The 16,369-nt window shown below is 40.5% G+C and overlaps 1 protein-coding gene across 10 annotated transcripts in view; it reads left to right on the top strand.

The window, feature by feature from the left end:
- KMT2C (lysine methyltransferase 2C) overlaps positions 1 to 16,369 on the top strand; it is a 407,832-nt gene that overhangs the window by 194,939 nt on the left and 196,524 nt on the right. For all 10 annotated transcript variants that reach the window (XM_077491169.1, XM_077491171.1, XM_077491174.1 and 7 more), the window contains exon 6: positions 394 to 503. In XM_077491169.1, coding sequence (XP_077347295.1) covers positions 394 to 503 — 110 coding nt within the window. The remainder of the gene's footprint in view (positions 1 to 393; positions 504 to 16,369) is intronic.

Below are 16,369 nucleotides of genomic sequence, written 5' to 3' on the forward strand. Positions count from 1 at the left end.
TTAAATTCCACACATTGGAATACAGTATAGGACACCCCCCTTCCCTTCCCTTCCCCGTTTCTATGTTACTCTGCATTGCCTGTTAAAAAAAAAAAAACTGGGTTCATGAAGTTAGGTAATGTTACAGGGGTTCCCAGAAAACTTTACTGGTTTCCAATTACTTGAAGGTGGTAGCCTATAACCCAGAGTCTGTAAATATCCAGCTGGTGTCCTCTTCTGTACTCCAAGATTATTACTTCATTTTTTTAAAGGTGGTCATGCACTGATGGAGAGGGGCCTTGGTAGATCAGAAAGGAGTTGATTATTTCACACTTTTTAATTTTGTTTGGTTAAAAGATATTCTGTAGGGAAGGTAGCTTTATAATCTGACATTTTCATTTTCCTGTCTTCTAGGTCACTGTTGGGCTCATTACCGCTGTGCTGAGTGGTCACCAGGAGTGCACCAAACTGCAGATCGGGAGCTGGTCAATGTGGACAAAGCGGTTGTCTCAGGGAGCACAGAAGTGAGTCATTGTTGCCTAAATAACCTTTTAATCGCAAATCGCAAAAGAACTGCATTTGTTTTACGTACAGTGGGCTTGTCTGGTGCTTCTTGACCTGCATTTACATTTACGTTTTTTTCCTTCAATGAAACAAGTTACGGTGTCTGTGTGTTTATTTACATTTTTATTATTTTTTCACGATAATTTTTTTTATTATTTATTGCGATACTTTGTGTTTTTTTTATCAGCCCTGTTGGGGGGCTTTGGTGAGATATCAGGGGTCTTAACAGACCCCTGATATCTCCCCCTTGAGACAGAGAAAGAGACAGAGGATAGAGACTTCCCAGTACCTTTCTCTGCAGCCTCAGCTGCACTTAAAATGAATGGAGAGAAGACAGCGGCTCCTCTCCATTCATAAACTGAGACATCGTAATCACAGGAGGTTACAATGTTTCAGTTATGTAAATGGACAGAGTCAGTGATCACTGACTCGGTTCATACAGAAAAGGGAGGAGGAGGACATGGAGAGGGACAGCAGAACTGCTGGGGACACGGAGGAAAACTGGAATGGGACAGCAGCAGAACTGAGGGGGGCACAGAGGAAGAACAAAGGGGGACAGCAGAACAGAGGGGGCATGGAGGATGTGGTCACAGTCAGCGGTGATCGTGTGCGGGAGAGTTGCAAGCACCGATCACCGCTGTATAGATTTCGTTAAAGCAGATAAAAGCCGCAGGGGGAGAAGCTTGTAAATCCCCCACGCACCGATCACTGCCAAATGTCCAGGTATCTGGTGAAGCATCGGGAGCATTTGTCCGAGTACATGTACTTTGGCAAATGCTCGTTATCGATACTGATACTAGTATGGGTATTGGGACAACCCTAATAGGTATCGGAGTAAAAATAAATTAAACCTCCCCTTTAAAACACATATTTTGCTTATTTGTCTTTGTAATGTTTTTAATTGCACATGTGAAACAAACTTTTAGCCCATGAAAAATGTATAAATCTTCAAAATAGTTGCAATGTGTTCAGTTTGCCTTTGCACTTTATGGACCTTAAAGCTTAGGGTCTCATATTGTAATGCTTTACGTCTATCTATTAAGTTATTGTGGTAAAACCAAGGAAGCTTAGACTTCTGAAGTGTATCAATGCTTTACTAAACAGGGAAAAATCTGCACATACAAACTGTAGGATGAACAATACAACATAACATATAGCTTACAAAATATATGCCTACACATATAAGCATGTACAATTTGTACACATTAAGTAAACTAAACAATTACTCAACTTGGGGGTCAAGGTGTCCTCCATGGTCCTTTGCTCAGTCCAACTCACAAAGTTCTCCAGCTTCTGGCAGCCATGTCTCCTCTTTGTCCTGTCAACCAAACACAAGTTTCTTTCAAACCCTCTCCATGCCCCTCCCACCCATTTCCTGCATATACCAATTTCCCCAGCTCAGCTCCAAAACCTATCCATCTGGTTTATTTACATATCAATGCAAGGGGGAAGGGCCTCTGTAAACATATGCTCTTACCAAACTTAACCATATTATTGCTAACAAGACAATATGCAAAATTGGCCATAGCAACACACATATACACAAATGTGTCTGGTCTCAAAAGAGCTCAAGCATAACCTTTCTGGTGCCTTCCTGCACAGCTGATCATAAAAAAGAGTGGCTGTATGTTGCCCCAAATGTGAGGCTCTGTGAAGAGCAATCTGTGGTGGATTGATTTTCAGAGCAGTACAAGTATAACTGACAGACATTTGGAAGGCGACCGCTGAACAGGTTGTTCTAATAGATATACCACGCCATGAGCCCAGCGTTAGGCTCACAGTTGCGGCACAGCCCCATTCATTTGAATGTTGCGTTTGGCAACAGTATTGCCCACCGACCACGATAGGGAGTAAGCATTGTGGCTGCAGCATATGTACCCCACTGTCTGACTGTCTTCCTGCTTAAAGGGATTTTAAGGTTCAGTTTTAATTTTTCTTGAATAATAAACATGATGTACTCATCTGTTCTGTGCAATGGTTTTGCACAGAACTTCCTCGGATCTTTCAGTGCCAGTGGGTCCCCCCACTGGCGCTTCTGCCCCCCCCCCCCCCCCATCCTCTTCCTTGCTAGGGGTCTGATCTTGTGAGCTCAATTCCAAGCCACACTTTGTGCGTCACTTTGTGTTTGACGCACACAGCATGGCTAGGCCCAGCCCCTTGCTTCCTCATCACTAAATTTAATTGGCAGCAGAAGGATCCAGTGGTACAGAGTCCACTGAGGAGGAGGAGGAGGAGAGAGGGCAGCGTTGGACCGAGATCTGGCTCAGGTAAAAGTGTTGGGGGGGTGGGGGGGAGCAGAAAAAGGGGGAGCTGCAGCTAAAAGCAGAGGCTGCTTTGAGGTTTAAAAAAATAAAAATAAAAGAAAAAAACCTTCAGTCTTTACCAACCCCTTTAAGGAATGCAAATCAGCCACTTATTTATATTGTGTACCCCCCGAACCACCACAAGTATAAGTTACACCAAAATGAGCTTTAAAAAACCTCTGCAGCTGCAGGCACTCTTGTAGGGTTTTTTTGGTTTTATTTTTTTGTACCATTGATTGCAGCTGAACAACATTTACTGATAATGAGTTAGGAAGAAATGCTTGTTCCAAGAATGATAAAATACAAGTCATTTCTGTTTTTATAATGTTTGTGAACTGTTATCTTGATCAATAGTTTTTCTTTGATTGTGAAGCTGTTCAATTTTATGATGGTGGGGGAAGTTTTTTTTTTTTCTCTATCACTTCAGCCCTCAAACCTGTACACTGTAGATCCCATTTCTGCAATGGGTTTGCTTACTTGGCAATTACCTTAGTCAACCACATTAACCACTTCAGCCCCCATACCTTTTCTCCCTAAATCCCTTAGTCCCAGTGTGCGTATGTTTTTTAAATTTTTTTTATTTTGATGAAGTCTCAGTTCTGTAGTGTTTCTAGACTACCCTAAGACCCCTTTCACACTGATGTGTTTTTCAGGCACTTTTGCTCTAAAAATAGCACCTGTAAAGCAGCTCCCCTGCACTCTGTGTATACACCGCTTCTGCCCATTGAAATGAATTGGCAGCACCGTTGTTTAACCCTTTTTCGGCCACTAGCGGGGGTTAAAAGCGCCCGCTAGCGTCCGAAAACCTCCACAAAAACTATCTGCTAAAAATAGCGACGTTTTACAGTCAACGCCCTCCCGTTCCAGTGTGGGAGCAGCCTAACAGAATATATAGTATGTGTGTGTGTGTTATACATGCTCTTGCTTACCCTTGTCTAGACCTTTCAATCAGGCATATACTTTAGCTGCTTTTCCCTCACCCTTCTGGTGTTACTGCACCTCATTGTGTATTTTCTTTTCGTAAGTTTGTTTGGGCAGCTGTACTCTGCGACCTCTGATTGCTGAATTATGTATAGAATTGTCCTTGGAAATGGTATGCCACTTGAACTTTGAAAGCCTTCCTATTCAGGAGTCCTTTTTTATTAATGGATTATTGCATCCATTACTGATGGACCTTTTAACCTACATGGTCAACATGGATCAGCCCCTGCTGTTTCCTTCTTTAGTAAGTACCTGACTACTCAGTAACCCAAAGCAGTGCTGGACTGTACTCACAGCACAGACTCCTATTTTCACCCTAGTGCCTTTTCCTGGCATCCCCACTGTGGAACACTCAGGAGCAGAGATCTGGGCTCTGGAGTCTACGAATAATTTGGCCTATGTCCTGTACTCCACAATACAGAATTTACCGCTAAGTCAAAATTTTTAGTTTTTTTACTTACCTGTGGCTACAGTCATGTGCTGAACCAGCCCCCGTGCCTTCTCTTGTTTACTTCTTTGTTTGGATCCTTCTTCAGGTATCCATATCAGTACCTGCAGGACATTGACTCTTCCATACCAATATTTATAAAATGAGAAACACAAAAGTTGCATATGCCTGATCTGTGAGCGCTGATCAGTGGTCACGTGCTGCATCTCTGGCTCTCTCCTCCTCCCCTCCAGAGTGACGTCAGCAGGGGGAATCTCGGTCCCTCCTGCTGCATCTGTCACACGGAGAGATGAGTTGCGTGACTGCTGATCAGCGGTCACAGATTAGGTATATACAGCTTTTTTTATACAACAGACACACAGTGGGACATATATGGCAGAACGGATTATAGAAAATACATGATGTGGGTTAACAAACCCTTTAAACAGTATGATGGCGTTGTAGTGCAAAAAACAAAAAAAATAGTAGTTGGCTAGTACAGTGGATACATTTTCATATCTGAAGATCAGGCCAAAGAAAAGGAACAACTGTGCAGGAAAGAACAGAGGGAATATATTTCTTAAGAGGGCACAGTTGGGAAGTGCCTAGGATACACTTCGTAATGGATAGGCTACAGTGTGGTCCTCTCAGAAGAGAGATGGCAGCAATGGTGGCTCTGGATTAGCAGTCCCGGAAACAGCGGTAGTGTGGGATCTGAAACTTAGGGGAGCTATATCTTGCGTCATAAGGTAAATAGGGGAAAGGACTAATAACATAGATTAAGGGTCAGTAGAAGGCAGGGTAGCCTGAAATTTATAGAGATGTGTTTTTTTTTTTTTTTGTTTTTTTTTAAGTTAAAACTATTATGCAAGATCAGAAATCGTATTAGGTGGGAGCATTTGAATTACTAATTTGAAACAGTCATAATTTAAGTACTGAAAGCTTAAAAGAAAGTTTAGCTTACATGGTTAGTTTCCTTTAAACAAAGTAAAAAGTAATGAGTATCCAAGTCTTTATTTTGTCTTGCGTTTCATTCTAAATAGTGTATGTGCTGTCAGGATTTATATGCCTTTTTAATGGCTTCCTACCTTTTTGGCAAACTCCCAATATGTTGCCAGCTGCAGCAAAAAAGCCCACGTGTCAGAAAGCAGGTTATAAAAATGCACAGAACTCTCTAGAAACTAAGCCTGCTTCCCAAATCGTTAAGTGTGCTCGGTTTGCCAAGACAACTATTTACAGTGATTTAAACAGGTAGGGAAACAGATGAGCATTTTGCAAGCATTAGTAGAACAGCTGTTTTAAAACAGAATTTGTGGCACGTACATGGGTACCTTATTGCTTTTAATGACCCTGTTTTTTGTGCATTCAGGTTACTGTGCTAGAACAATTTAGTTTGCAAGGTGTTGAACAGCTCGTTCATGGTGATGGGGTGGGGGTTTTGGGGAGATATATTTTTGCAGAGATGTCTTGCTGTACATGAAGTATAGTCTAGAAGCCAGTTTTGTTTTTTTTCTTGCTTCAGCACTGATAAGTATCCAACCTTGACTGTAAAGCCGCATACACTATATACAGTATCTCACAAAAGTGAGTACACCCCTCACATTTTTGTAAATACTTTAGTATATCTTTTCATGTGAAAACACTGAAGAAATGACACTTTGCTACAATGTAAAGTAGTGAGTGTACAGCTTGTAGAACAGAGTAAATTTGCTGTCCCCTCAAAATAACTCAATACACAGCCAATAATGTCTAAACAGCTGACAACAAAAGTGAGTACACCCATAAGTGAAAATGTCCAAATTGGGCCCAATTAGCCATTTTCTCTTCCCGGTGTCATGTGACTCGATAGTGTTACAAGGTCCCGGGTGTGAATGGGGAGCAGGTGTGTTAAATTTGGTGTTATCGCTCTCTCATACTGGTCACTGGAAGTTCAACGTGGCACCTCATGGCCAAGAACTATCTGAGGATCTGAAAAAAAAGGATTGTTGCTCTACACAAAGATGGCCTAGGCCAGGGGTAGTGAATTAAAATGCGCAGGGGTCTGGTCAGAAAATTTTTGTTCTAGCGGAGGTCGGAGTGTCATATTGGTGCTTTGACTCCACATGATATCCTGCATGTCACAGCCCCCTCATCTCAGACCAGACCCCCCATTACATACTCCCCCCCCCCCCCCCCCCTATATTGCAGACTGGCTCCCCCCATATTGCAGACTGGGCACCCCAATTGTAAACTCCTGCACAGTACTCCCCCCCACAGAGCCCTACCTTATTCACTCAAGAAGGAAAGCATGGCAGCCTTAGACAACGGGTGGGACTTTTCACATTAAAGGTGAGTGATTGATTTCTGGGACTGCCACGATGCGTAGCAACCAATCACCTGCTTCTTAACTTAAAAAGTCTCCCCTTTGTCCATAGCGGCTGTGCTTCTCATCTTGTGTGAGTAAGACAGGCAGTGTGAGGAGGGGGTAGTGCAGCGATCCCGTCAAAGGGACAGATCTGTGTGTGGCATGCCTGCCATGCTGTTAACATAGCAGCACAAGGCAGGGGAGCCGGCGGCGGGGAGAGGACACACAGGCAATTTGTATGGTCCAGGTAGTATGGCTACTGGGGCCAGAACCGGACCGCGGTCCGCTATTTAGTGATGCCTGGCCTAGGCTATAAGAAGATTGCCAAGACCCTGAAACTGAGCTGCAGCAAGATGGAAAAAGCCCATACAGCAGTTTAACAGGAGAGGTTCCACTCAGAGCAGGCTTCGCCATGGTCGACCAAAGAAGTTGAGTGCCTGTGCTCCAGAGGTTGTCTTTGGGAAATAGATGTATGAGTGCTGCCAGCATTGCTGCAGAGGTTGAAGGGATGGGAGGTCAGCCTGTCAGCGCTCAGACCATACGCCGCAGGTATACACTGCAGAAGGTGCTGTTGATACTGCCCATATACTTTCTAGCCATATACTTTCAGAAAATGTATGGCTTGGGGGGTCTTGTACTAATTCTGAAAGCTGTAAGTGAAAAGGGAAAATGTCCAGGTTTTCTATGAAACGTTTGCGTACCTCCGCTTTTCACTATTTCACAAAGTCGCAATTTCAAATTTACAAATTTGTTATTTATCAAATCATTTCAGGTTGAGCTTTGATATTTGGTAGGAATTTGGCAATAATTTTGTAAAATTAGCTGTGTTTTTATCTGCTAATTGTTTTGGTGTATTTTTAGCAAAAATATTGTTTTGAAAAACTGCACAAATACTGCGGGCCTAAAAAATCAGCAGCGCCTTCTTTTTATTCCTGAGGTCATATGCCTTCAGAAAATATATGGTATGGTGTGTGTGTGTGTGTGTGTGTGTGTGTGTGGGGTCTTTTACAAACTGAAAGCTGTAAGTGTAAAATTAAAACTTCCAGATTTTTTGAGAAATTTTTTGGTGTGTTTTAGCATTTTTATCGTTTTTCAAAAAGGCACAATTTTAAAATTTACAAATATTTGTTATTTATTACTTCCATAAAGGTTAAGCTTATATTTAGTAGGGATTTAGCAGGAATTTTGTAAAAATCTGTTGTGTTTTTATCTGCTAATGGTTTTAGTGTATTTTTTGCAAATATATTGGTTTGATAAACATTTGTGCAAGTACCGCGGGGGTCTAAAAAAAATCAGTAGCACCTTCTTTTTATTCTAGAGGTCATATGCTTTCAGAAAATATATGGTTTTGGAGGTCTTTCACAAATGGAAAAATTAAAACCTTCAGATTTTTGAAGAAATTTGGGATATTTACATTTTTGCGTACGTTAGGTTTTTCATCATTTTGCAAAAAGGCGCAATTTAAAATTTACAGATATTTGTTATTAACTCCGTACAGGTTAAGATTTTATATTAAGTAGTTTGTAAAATTTGCAGTGTATTTATCTGCTAATCACGATTTTGTAGATTGTTAGCAAAAATATTGTTTTGATAAACATTTGCGCAAATATCGTGGGACCTTAGAAATCAGTAGCACCTTCTTTTTATTCTACTAAGAGCATGTTCTGTCAGAAAATATATGGTTTGGGGAGTCTTTTACAAACTCTGAAAGCTATAAGTGAAAAATTAAAAAAAAAAGCAAAGGAAAAATTGAAATAATGGTCTAGCCACCGGAGTGCACAAAATGGAGCCAAGGGCCTAGCAGCGAAAGGGTTAAAGCAGACCTTCAGCCATTTTTTCAACTTTCCATCTATTAAATCTTCTGCCCTTGTTGTTTTAACTTTGGATAGTAAAACAATTTTTTTCTACCAATAAATAGCTTATACAGCCCACTTCCTGTCTCTTGTCTAGGCCACTTCTTGTCTCTTGTCTAGGCCTATGACATACAAAGCTCTCTCTCTCTCACTTTTGTGACAGTTTGCTGGGAAGGGAACAAGGATGTGCCATAAGAGGGCCAATGAAAACTGCAGGGTTGCAGAGCTGGAGGTATGCCTCTGTGGGTCTCTGTACATCCTGGAAGTGTTCAGGCAGCAGCTTCAGCTGCCCATCCATTAAAATGGATGCAGCCAGACTTGGTGGAGGGAAATTTCTGCAGCATATTTGGCAAGAACGGAACCTCAGTATATATAGAAATAATCGTGCAGCTCTAAGACCCCTTTCGCACTGCAATAGCGCCTGAAAAAAGCGGCTCCATTCACACTGGAGCGGTGCGCTGGCAGGGCGTCAAAAAATCCTGCCAGCAGCTTCTTTGCCACAGTGAAATTACTGCTGCTCCTCATTGAAATCAATGGGGCAGCGCTGCAATACTGTGGCATTTTGCAGGCGGATTTAACCCCTTTTCCACCGCTAGTGGGAGGTTAAAGTCGCCCCGCTATCGGCCGAATAGCACTGCTAAAACGATGGTATAGTGGTGCTAAAAATAGCGCCGCTTTACTGCCGACACCAGAGGCAGCTCAGTGTGAAAGTGCTCTAATTGTAATGTATTCTTTTGTTTCCAAGCATGCATGGTTTTGCGCTTACAATTTTTTTCGGACAAATAGTGATTCAATGGAAATTGTACGATCCTGTATCATACAAGAAACATTTTTGTGTCTTGTCCCTTTGGATAATCTGGGATGAAATGTTGTGATGAGCTCTCAAAAGCTGTGTACGAATGATCAGATTATAATACGACCACTCCGAAAGTGGTATTTTTCATCCGATCTTTGGATTGTGTGTACTAGAATGGAGTACGCTATTGGGAATCTTATAGAAGTGCACCAAACTGAGATTTTAATGCCGAAACTGAAAATGCAGGATGCACTTGGCCGAATACTGAAAATAAATAAATATATATATATATATATATATATTATTTTATTTTTTTTTTTCAACTTTTTCATTAATATCATGAATTTAAATGAATATTTGTTGGGCATTATTGGCATGGTTGGATCAAGAAAAATGCATCCCTTTTAATTCTATGTCTTGACACTGGTTCGTTGTGTTTCCATTGTGGTGTTAAAACTCTTGGTTGATGCATTTTTGTTCAGTTGAAAAGAAAAAATGCATCTCCCCATCGAAATGCATTGAAAATGCAACAAGAACGTATCACTAGCACACCCGTGTTATGGTTTTACATTCACAATACCTATGAAAAACACACCACAAGCATAGAAAAATTGTGGCAAAAAATGTCGTCTTTTTTTTTTTTTTTTTTTTTTTGGGAAACTATTTTGCCTTGCACATAAATCCTCACCCATAATAATGGTGGAATAGATTTAATTCCATATTATGATAAATACTTGTTATGACCCACTCACTTTGTTTTGAGATAAAATATTATGCATCAGGTGATGTGTTAAAAAAAAAAAAAAATTTACTACAGAATAAGGTGTTGCTTTGGTCACTGAAAGCAAAATGATTACATTTCAGAAGTCCCCGTTATGGACTTAAAAGTAAGGCAAACATTCATTTTAGGATTAACTGCAATATCTGCATACATAATTGCATCTAAAGGGCGTGACCTGTTTTATTAAAAATCCTTGTAAAATGTTGACCACTTTGTACAAAAATAAAGCTGTGTTTTTTTTTTTTTTTATGATTTCTACATATTTGCCAAAGGATGTTGTATTTTTTTTTGTTTTTCCCTCGGGGGCCATCCTCCAGGCAATTTTTTTCTGATTGCATCTTTTATTATCAAAATCATAAAGGCATGACATGGTGGTTTTTATTAACTGCAAGGAGATGGGCTTAAAATTGCCCCAGGTGAATGTGACCGAAAACACTTTTGGTGTAGTTTTTTTATTTATAATATGTTTCAATTCAATCTATTCGTAAATTTTGTTCAAAATGCCAATTTATATCACAGTTTTGATATAACAATCCACAGATGTCTGGTGGTCAGTCAAATCTGTAGATAATAGATTGCTTAAAGTGTCATTAAACCCAAATCATTATAAACTATCAATAAATGCCATATTACATGCCATTTGTACTCGCTCAGTCACTATGGGATTCGTTTTCTGTATTCTACAAGAAGAACTGGTTGATCCACCTGTTTTCAGTTCCTTCCGCATGTCCATGTCCCTATTGCAGGTGGGGTTTGTGTAGAGCAGCTGTTAGCAGATAGTGCGCATGCTCAGTTTTCAGTGTGATTCTAAGCTATTAATTTTACTGCTTGGTTACATCCGAGCAGCCCATATGAGTATAGAGTCACAAATGTAGGCATATACACTATGGTAAATGACAGCCCACTCCCTCCCTCCTCTTCCATGCCCACTAACCAGATAAACGAAAAGGGGGCAGGATACTACATCTTGACTGATGGAGGCTTCACCTCCCTGTTATTCTAAGACACAAGCTGGAGGCACGTGACACAACCTATGAGTAGCAGAAATCCACTCCCACTGTAATTGCCAAAAATAACAATTTGATTTGTTTATAATATAGTAGGACCATTTAAAACAGATCAGAAAATTATAACCGCGCTCTCCCATATAACAAATTGTTATATGGGAGAGCGCGGTTATAATTTTCTGATCTATATGTCTTATGGGTGTGTATCACATCATATTAATCGCTGCTTTTAGGTATTTTGATTCGTTTTTTTATTTTTACAGCGCAGTATTTTCTCTTGTTTTTTTTGTATCATTTAAAACAGTTGATTTATATTATTTTTACTCTGTGTTCCAAGGGCTGCTTTTATTTTATTTTTATTTTTTTGACTAGCAGCAGACTAGGAGCTCCTCCTGCATACCATATGTTTTCACTGCAGACAGAGTGTAGAAGATCTGGGTCATGTGACAGCTGTATATTAGGAAAAGGGTTCTTCAATTAGTTTTTTATATTAAAATTATTACAGTGCCATCATCCATATACAGAAAGAGGGGATAATGTAAATTAAACAGTGTGTGCTTAGTATTGCTGTAAGTTCTAGCAATTACTTGTAATTGAATTTTCAAATCTCAGTCTCAAAAGTGGTTACAATTGCCTAAAAATTCCCATGTGTTCTACGCACAGTGACTTTTAAAGCAATATTTTTTCTTTTTCTTTTTTTTTACAAAATGGACCAGCAGATGAATGAAACCAACCACCAAATGTTTCTCTTGAAATTTTAGATGATCTTATAAGTTAAAGCGGGAGTCCACTGTTTTTTTTTTTTTTTTTTTTAAAAGCCAGCAGCTACAAATACTGCAGCTGCTGACTTTTAAAATAATGACACTTACCCGCCCAGCGCGCCCGCGATGTCGGCACCCGAAGCCGCTCTCTCGATCGTCTCTCGGGTGCTGCCGCCGCCATCTTGGGTATGGTAATCAGGAAGTGGAGCCTTGTGGCTTCATTTCCCAGTTCCCTACTGCACATGCGCGAGTCGCGTTGCGCAATAAGGATGGTCCCCGCTGTCTTTGGGATCCGTGTGTTTCCCAGCAGGCAGCGGGGGACCTTCGGAAAGGGGCGTAGATTCTGCGGAAAGGGCCGTAGTTTCTGCAGAATCTTGTTGACAGCTCCTGAGTAAAATATTCTGTAAAGACCTTGCATATACATGTATGTAGACACGTATGTAAAAGTGTTGTAATATATTCATCTATAGTCACATAAATGTACGTAAATGACTGCACTCATATGTAAAATTTTCTTTTTTTTAACGACTGTATTTATCATTGTATTACTGATCTTTACTCAGCTGTGTGCATTGCTCCATAGACAACAATGCATCTAATTTAAAATCTGCAAAAAAATGTGGTGTTTTTTTACTTCCGTGTACAAGAGGCCTAACTGCCAGCTGTACATAGCATCTGTGGCTCCCAGGGCCCAGGGAAGTTCCAGGGTATGCTTGTGAAATTGTAAGCTATATAAACATCAATGTGAATGAGGCATAAATGAAATTGTATTTTGTTTATTAAAGATAATTTACTGTCACTGTACACTTTTTTTTTTTTGCGACGAATGTGAAGGATTGTCGAATGTTTATGAAGGTTGTACATTTATGTTAGAAATTGTTTGATATGAAGAAATGTTATTTTTCACAGTTGCTTTCCACTTGAAAGCCTTATTTACCAAACTGTTGCTCAGTTCAGGGTCATGGCTAGAAAATATTTAAGATGGCATTATTAAACCATGTGACATTTTGGTATTTTACATGATTTTTTAAATCGTATAAAACCATAAATGGTGTGTGTGGACATTTTTTGTAGCCATTTGTGTTTTAAGCCCACGCAGCCCTCATCTGTGGATGGGATTTTACTACGCAACATTTAATTATCTTGCTGTTACTGATATAAGGTGTATATGATCCCTTGCTGGGTTTGCATTCGGTTCAACCTTTACAATCATAATATGTATTTTTTGTCTGGAAAATAACATGTAATCATAGTGAAAATGTCTTTTTTTTTTTTTTTTTTTTTTCATATTTTTAAATATTTTTAATGCTTGTATGCTGAGATTAATGTTACAGCAAAACTAAAGTATGTCTCTTTGGGATCTTTTATAAAACACGTTATAGTGCACAGTGCAGCTTATCAGTGCCCATCATTTCGGGCCTCATTTCGGGCCTCATCGGCGCCACATCATTTCGGGCCTCATCGGCGCCACATCATTTCGGGCCTCATCGGCGCCACATCATTTCGGGCCTCATCGGCGCCACATCATTTCGGGCCTCATCGGCGCCACATCATTTCGGGCCTCATCGGCGCCACATCATTTCGGGCCTCATCGGCGCCACATCATTTCGGGCCTCATCGGCGCCACATCATTTCGGGCCTCATCGGCGCCACATCATTTCGGGCCTCATCGGCGCCACATCATTTCGGGCCTCATCGGCGCCTCATCATTTCGGGCCTCATCAGTAAAACCCCATCAGCATTTTTTGTTAAGCAAAAAATAAAAACTGTGGCAATTTAAATACCACCAAAAGAAAGCCCTATCTGTCTATAATAGAACAAAAAACAAATGATGATAATTTCTTATGGGTTCAGTGTTGTATGACCACTCAATTGCCATTTAAAGTGCGATAGCGCTGACAATTAGGCCTCTCTTTTATATAGTTGCATAGTAGGTAAGGTTGAATAAAGACAACAGTACATCCAGTTCAACCTGTGTTTGTAGAAAAATAATTTCCCATATCCCCGTACATCTATACAGAAATGTGTTGCTTCTTACAAGTGTCCACCAAACCCAGAATGTGAACATGGACTCTCCCAGTGCTGGGTGTTTGCGGTATGTATTGATCTATATTGCTGAGTATGCACAGTGTTTAAGTTGCTCGCTCAAAGGAGTGAGCATTGCAGCCTCTACCTCATCTGGCTTCGAAGCTGTCTGTCTTTTCTATAGCTCCCCTGTCCCCACTTGGGACTTCATTTGACTGTCATCTCCTGTATGTATTTCTTCAACTCGCTTTTTGTTCTACTTGGTTTAGTCTAGATGGAACTAGCTTGCAAACGTTAATATAAGCACTGTGTTGGTGAGCGAACAAGCTTAGCGGAGACAGAATGTTTGACAAGAACAGCAGAATCTGTCACATCAGATTGTGACACCATTTGTTTTCTGTTTCAAGCAAGGCTGTTTGATGGATGGTTCCCTGTGTAAAGGTCAGAGCAGGCACAGTGTTTATTCATGTGAGAGACATAAAGGTTAAAGGAGGGAGAGTTAGGTGAAACTGGAAGCAAAACAGCCCAATCATATGCTTAACAGTTATGTTGTCCTATTAGGTGCAGTCATATTCTCAGTTCATTTAGCCAGGCTCTGAAATGTCAGATGAACCAAATCACTGGGGCTTATCGAACAATCTCTCTCCTACTTAGCTTAACTTTTTAATTAGTATATAGGATCTTTGCTGTGCTTTTCAGCTGTCCTCTCATGAACATAGGAAATGTATATGGCATAACCTTTGTCATGTGCTGTGATTTTGGGATGCTCCTTACACGTGGACGTGTTTTACTTAGATTATATGCATGATCAGTTCTGTACAGTTAAAGGTGCACTCCTGTCAGATGTGAATATGAATATCTTGCCAGGCTGGCCATAGACTATACAATTTTCTTGTACAATTTTCCTTTAGAGTTACCAAAACCATCTAATATGAGCTCAAACCTAAACACTTTCCTTTTGAATGCAATCCAGCAGGTTCTTGCACTATACAATTAAAATATAAAATTGTACAGAAATACCTTGGATTACGAGTAGAGCAGTTTACGCATTTTTTTTTTTACATCCTGACTCGACTTGCAAGCATTGTCTTGCAAGACTAGCAGAATTCAAGCCAATGGGGTGTGCAGTACCACATTTGGCCAGAGGTGCGGAGGCGCTGGTGACACTTGGAGCCACTCGAAAACACCTCGGTTCCCTAGTGTCCCTGAGCCTCTTAGTGTCTCTGAGTGGTCTCCGAGTGTCTCTGCCCTGCCCCCCCCACCTCTGACCACATGCAGTACTGCATACAATGGCAGTCACTGTGAAACAAATTATCTGAGTTTCCTATGGGGCAACTCGCTTTGATATATGAGTAATGAAGATAGGGAGAAAATTCTGGACAGCCACACTCCGAAAGGAATATTTTGCCTTTTATTCAAAAAACAGGATCGCAAAATACAAGCCACAGCAGGGGGGACAGAAGAACTGACGCGTTTCACACTACAAACAGTGCTTACTCATAGCTAATATGCGTGCTTTGGATTACAAGCATTCTTCTGGAACCGAATTATGCTTGTAATCCAAGGTACCACTGTATAATGTATGGCCAGCCTTAGAGGGGAAGCTTTACAAGAGACTGCAATCCACATCTTCCCTTTAAACAAACTTGCTGAGTCTGACTTCAGTTTAGTATTCAAGGTCAGTTGTGTAGATTGCAGTGTTTACTGGACTGCTTTAACATTTTATATCTCTTTACTTTTTTATTTGTAATTATTTATTAAAACGAACCTACTGTAGTCGGTGAGCTTACAAAATCTATAGCGTATGAGTTCCTTTAAGTTGAAAGAGCATTATCAGTGTCTGGGAAAATAAATGTCTATAATTTCATAGAAACCATTCAAATTTAAAGTGTTTCTAAACCTTTTTTATGAATTAAAATAACAAACATGGTTTTGCATAGAGCATCCCTAATGCTCTTCTTCTGGGGTCCCTCACGGGCGCTCCAGGCACCTCCTGTTTGTCGGGTGCCTCCACAGAAAGCCGCTTTCCATGGGGGCACATGTACGTGGTCACTCCTGTGTACTGCTGCTGTGTCTATTGACACAGACAGTGGGACTTGGCCTGGGCCCCGCATCAGAGGATTTGATTGACCCAATGGCTCCCACTGCTATCAATCTGTCCAATGAGGACTTGAGGCAGCCATGGGAGCAATTGCGGTGAAAAACATTAAGGCTTTAGAACTACTTTAAATTGAAATTTAATCTTTGAGTGTAGAGTAATGATTGTATGCTTGAAGATGGTATTGACCGTTATTTCAGAAATAATAATAAATGAGAACAGCAATGACTTGAGGCAGAGGGGTTGATTTATTAAATCTAGAGCGCACAAAATCTGGTGCAGCTGTGCATGGTAGCCAATCGGCATCTAATGTCAGCTTGTTCAATTAGGGCCAATTCACACTATCTACATATCTGTATTGGCAGAGCTGCACGATTCTGGCCAAAATAAGAATCACTAATGATTCTCTCATGATTCTCACAATGTAAAATCTTTCACATTTTACAAAAA

The sequence above is a fragment of the Lithobates pipiens genome, unplaced genomic scaffold (assembly GCF_037356315.1).
Source record: "Lithobates pipiens isolate NorthernLeopardFrog02 unplaced genomic scaffold, aLitPip1_a1.2 Scaffold_19, whole genome shotgun sequence".
Taxonomy (NCBI): Eukaryota; Metazoa; Chordata; class Amphibia; order Anura; family Ranidae; genus Lithobates; species Lithobates pipiens.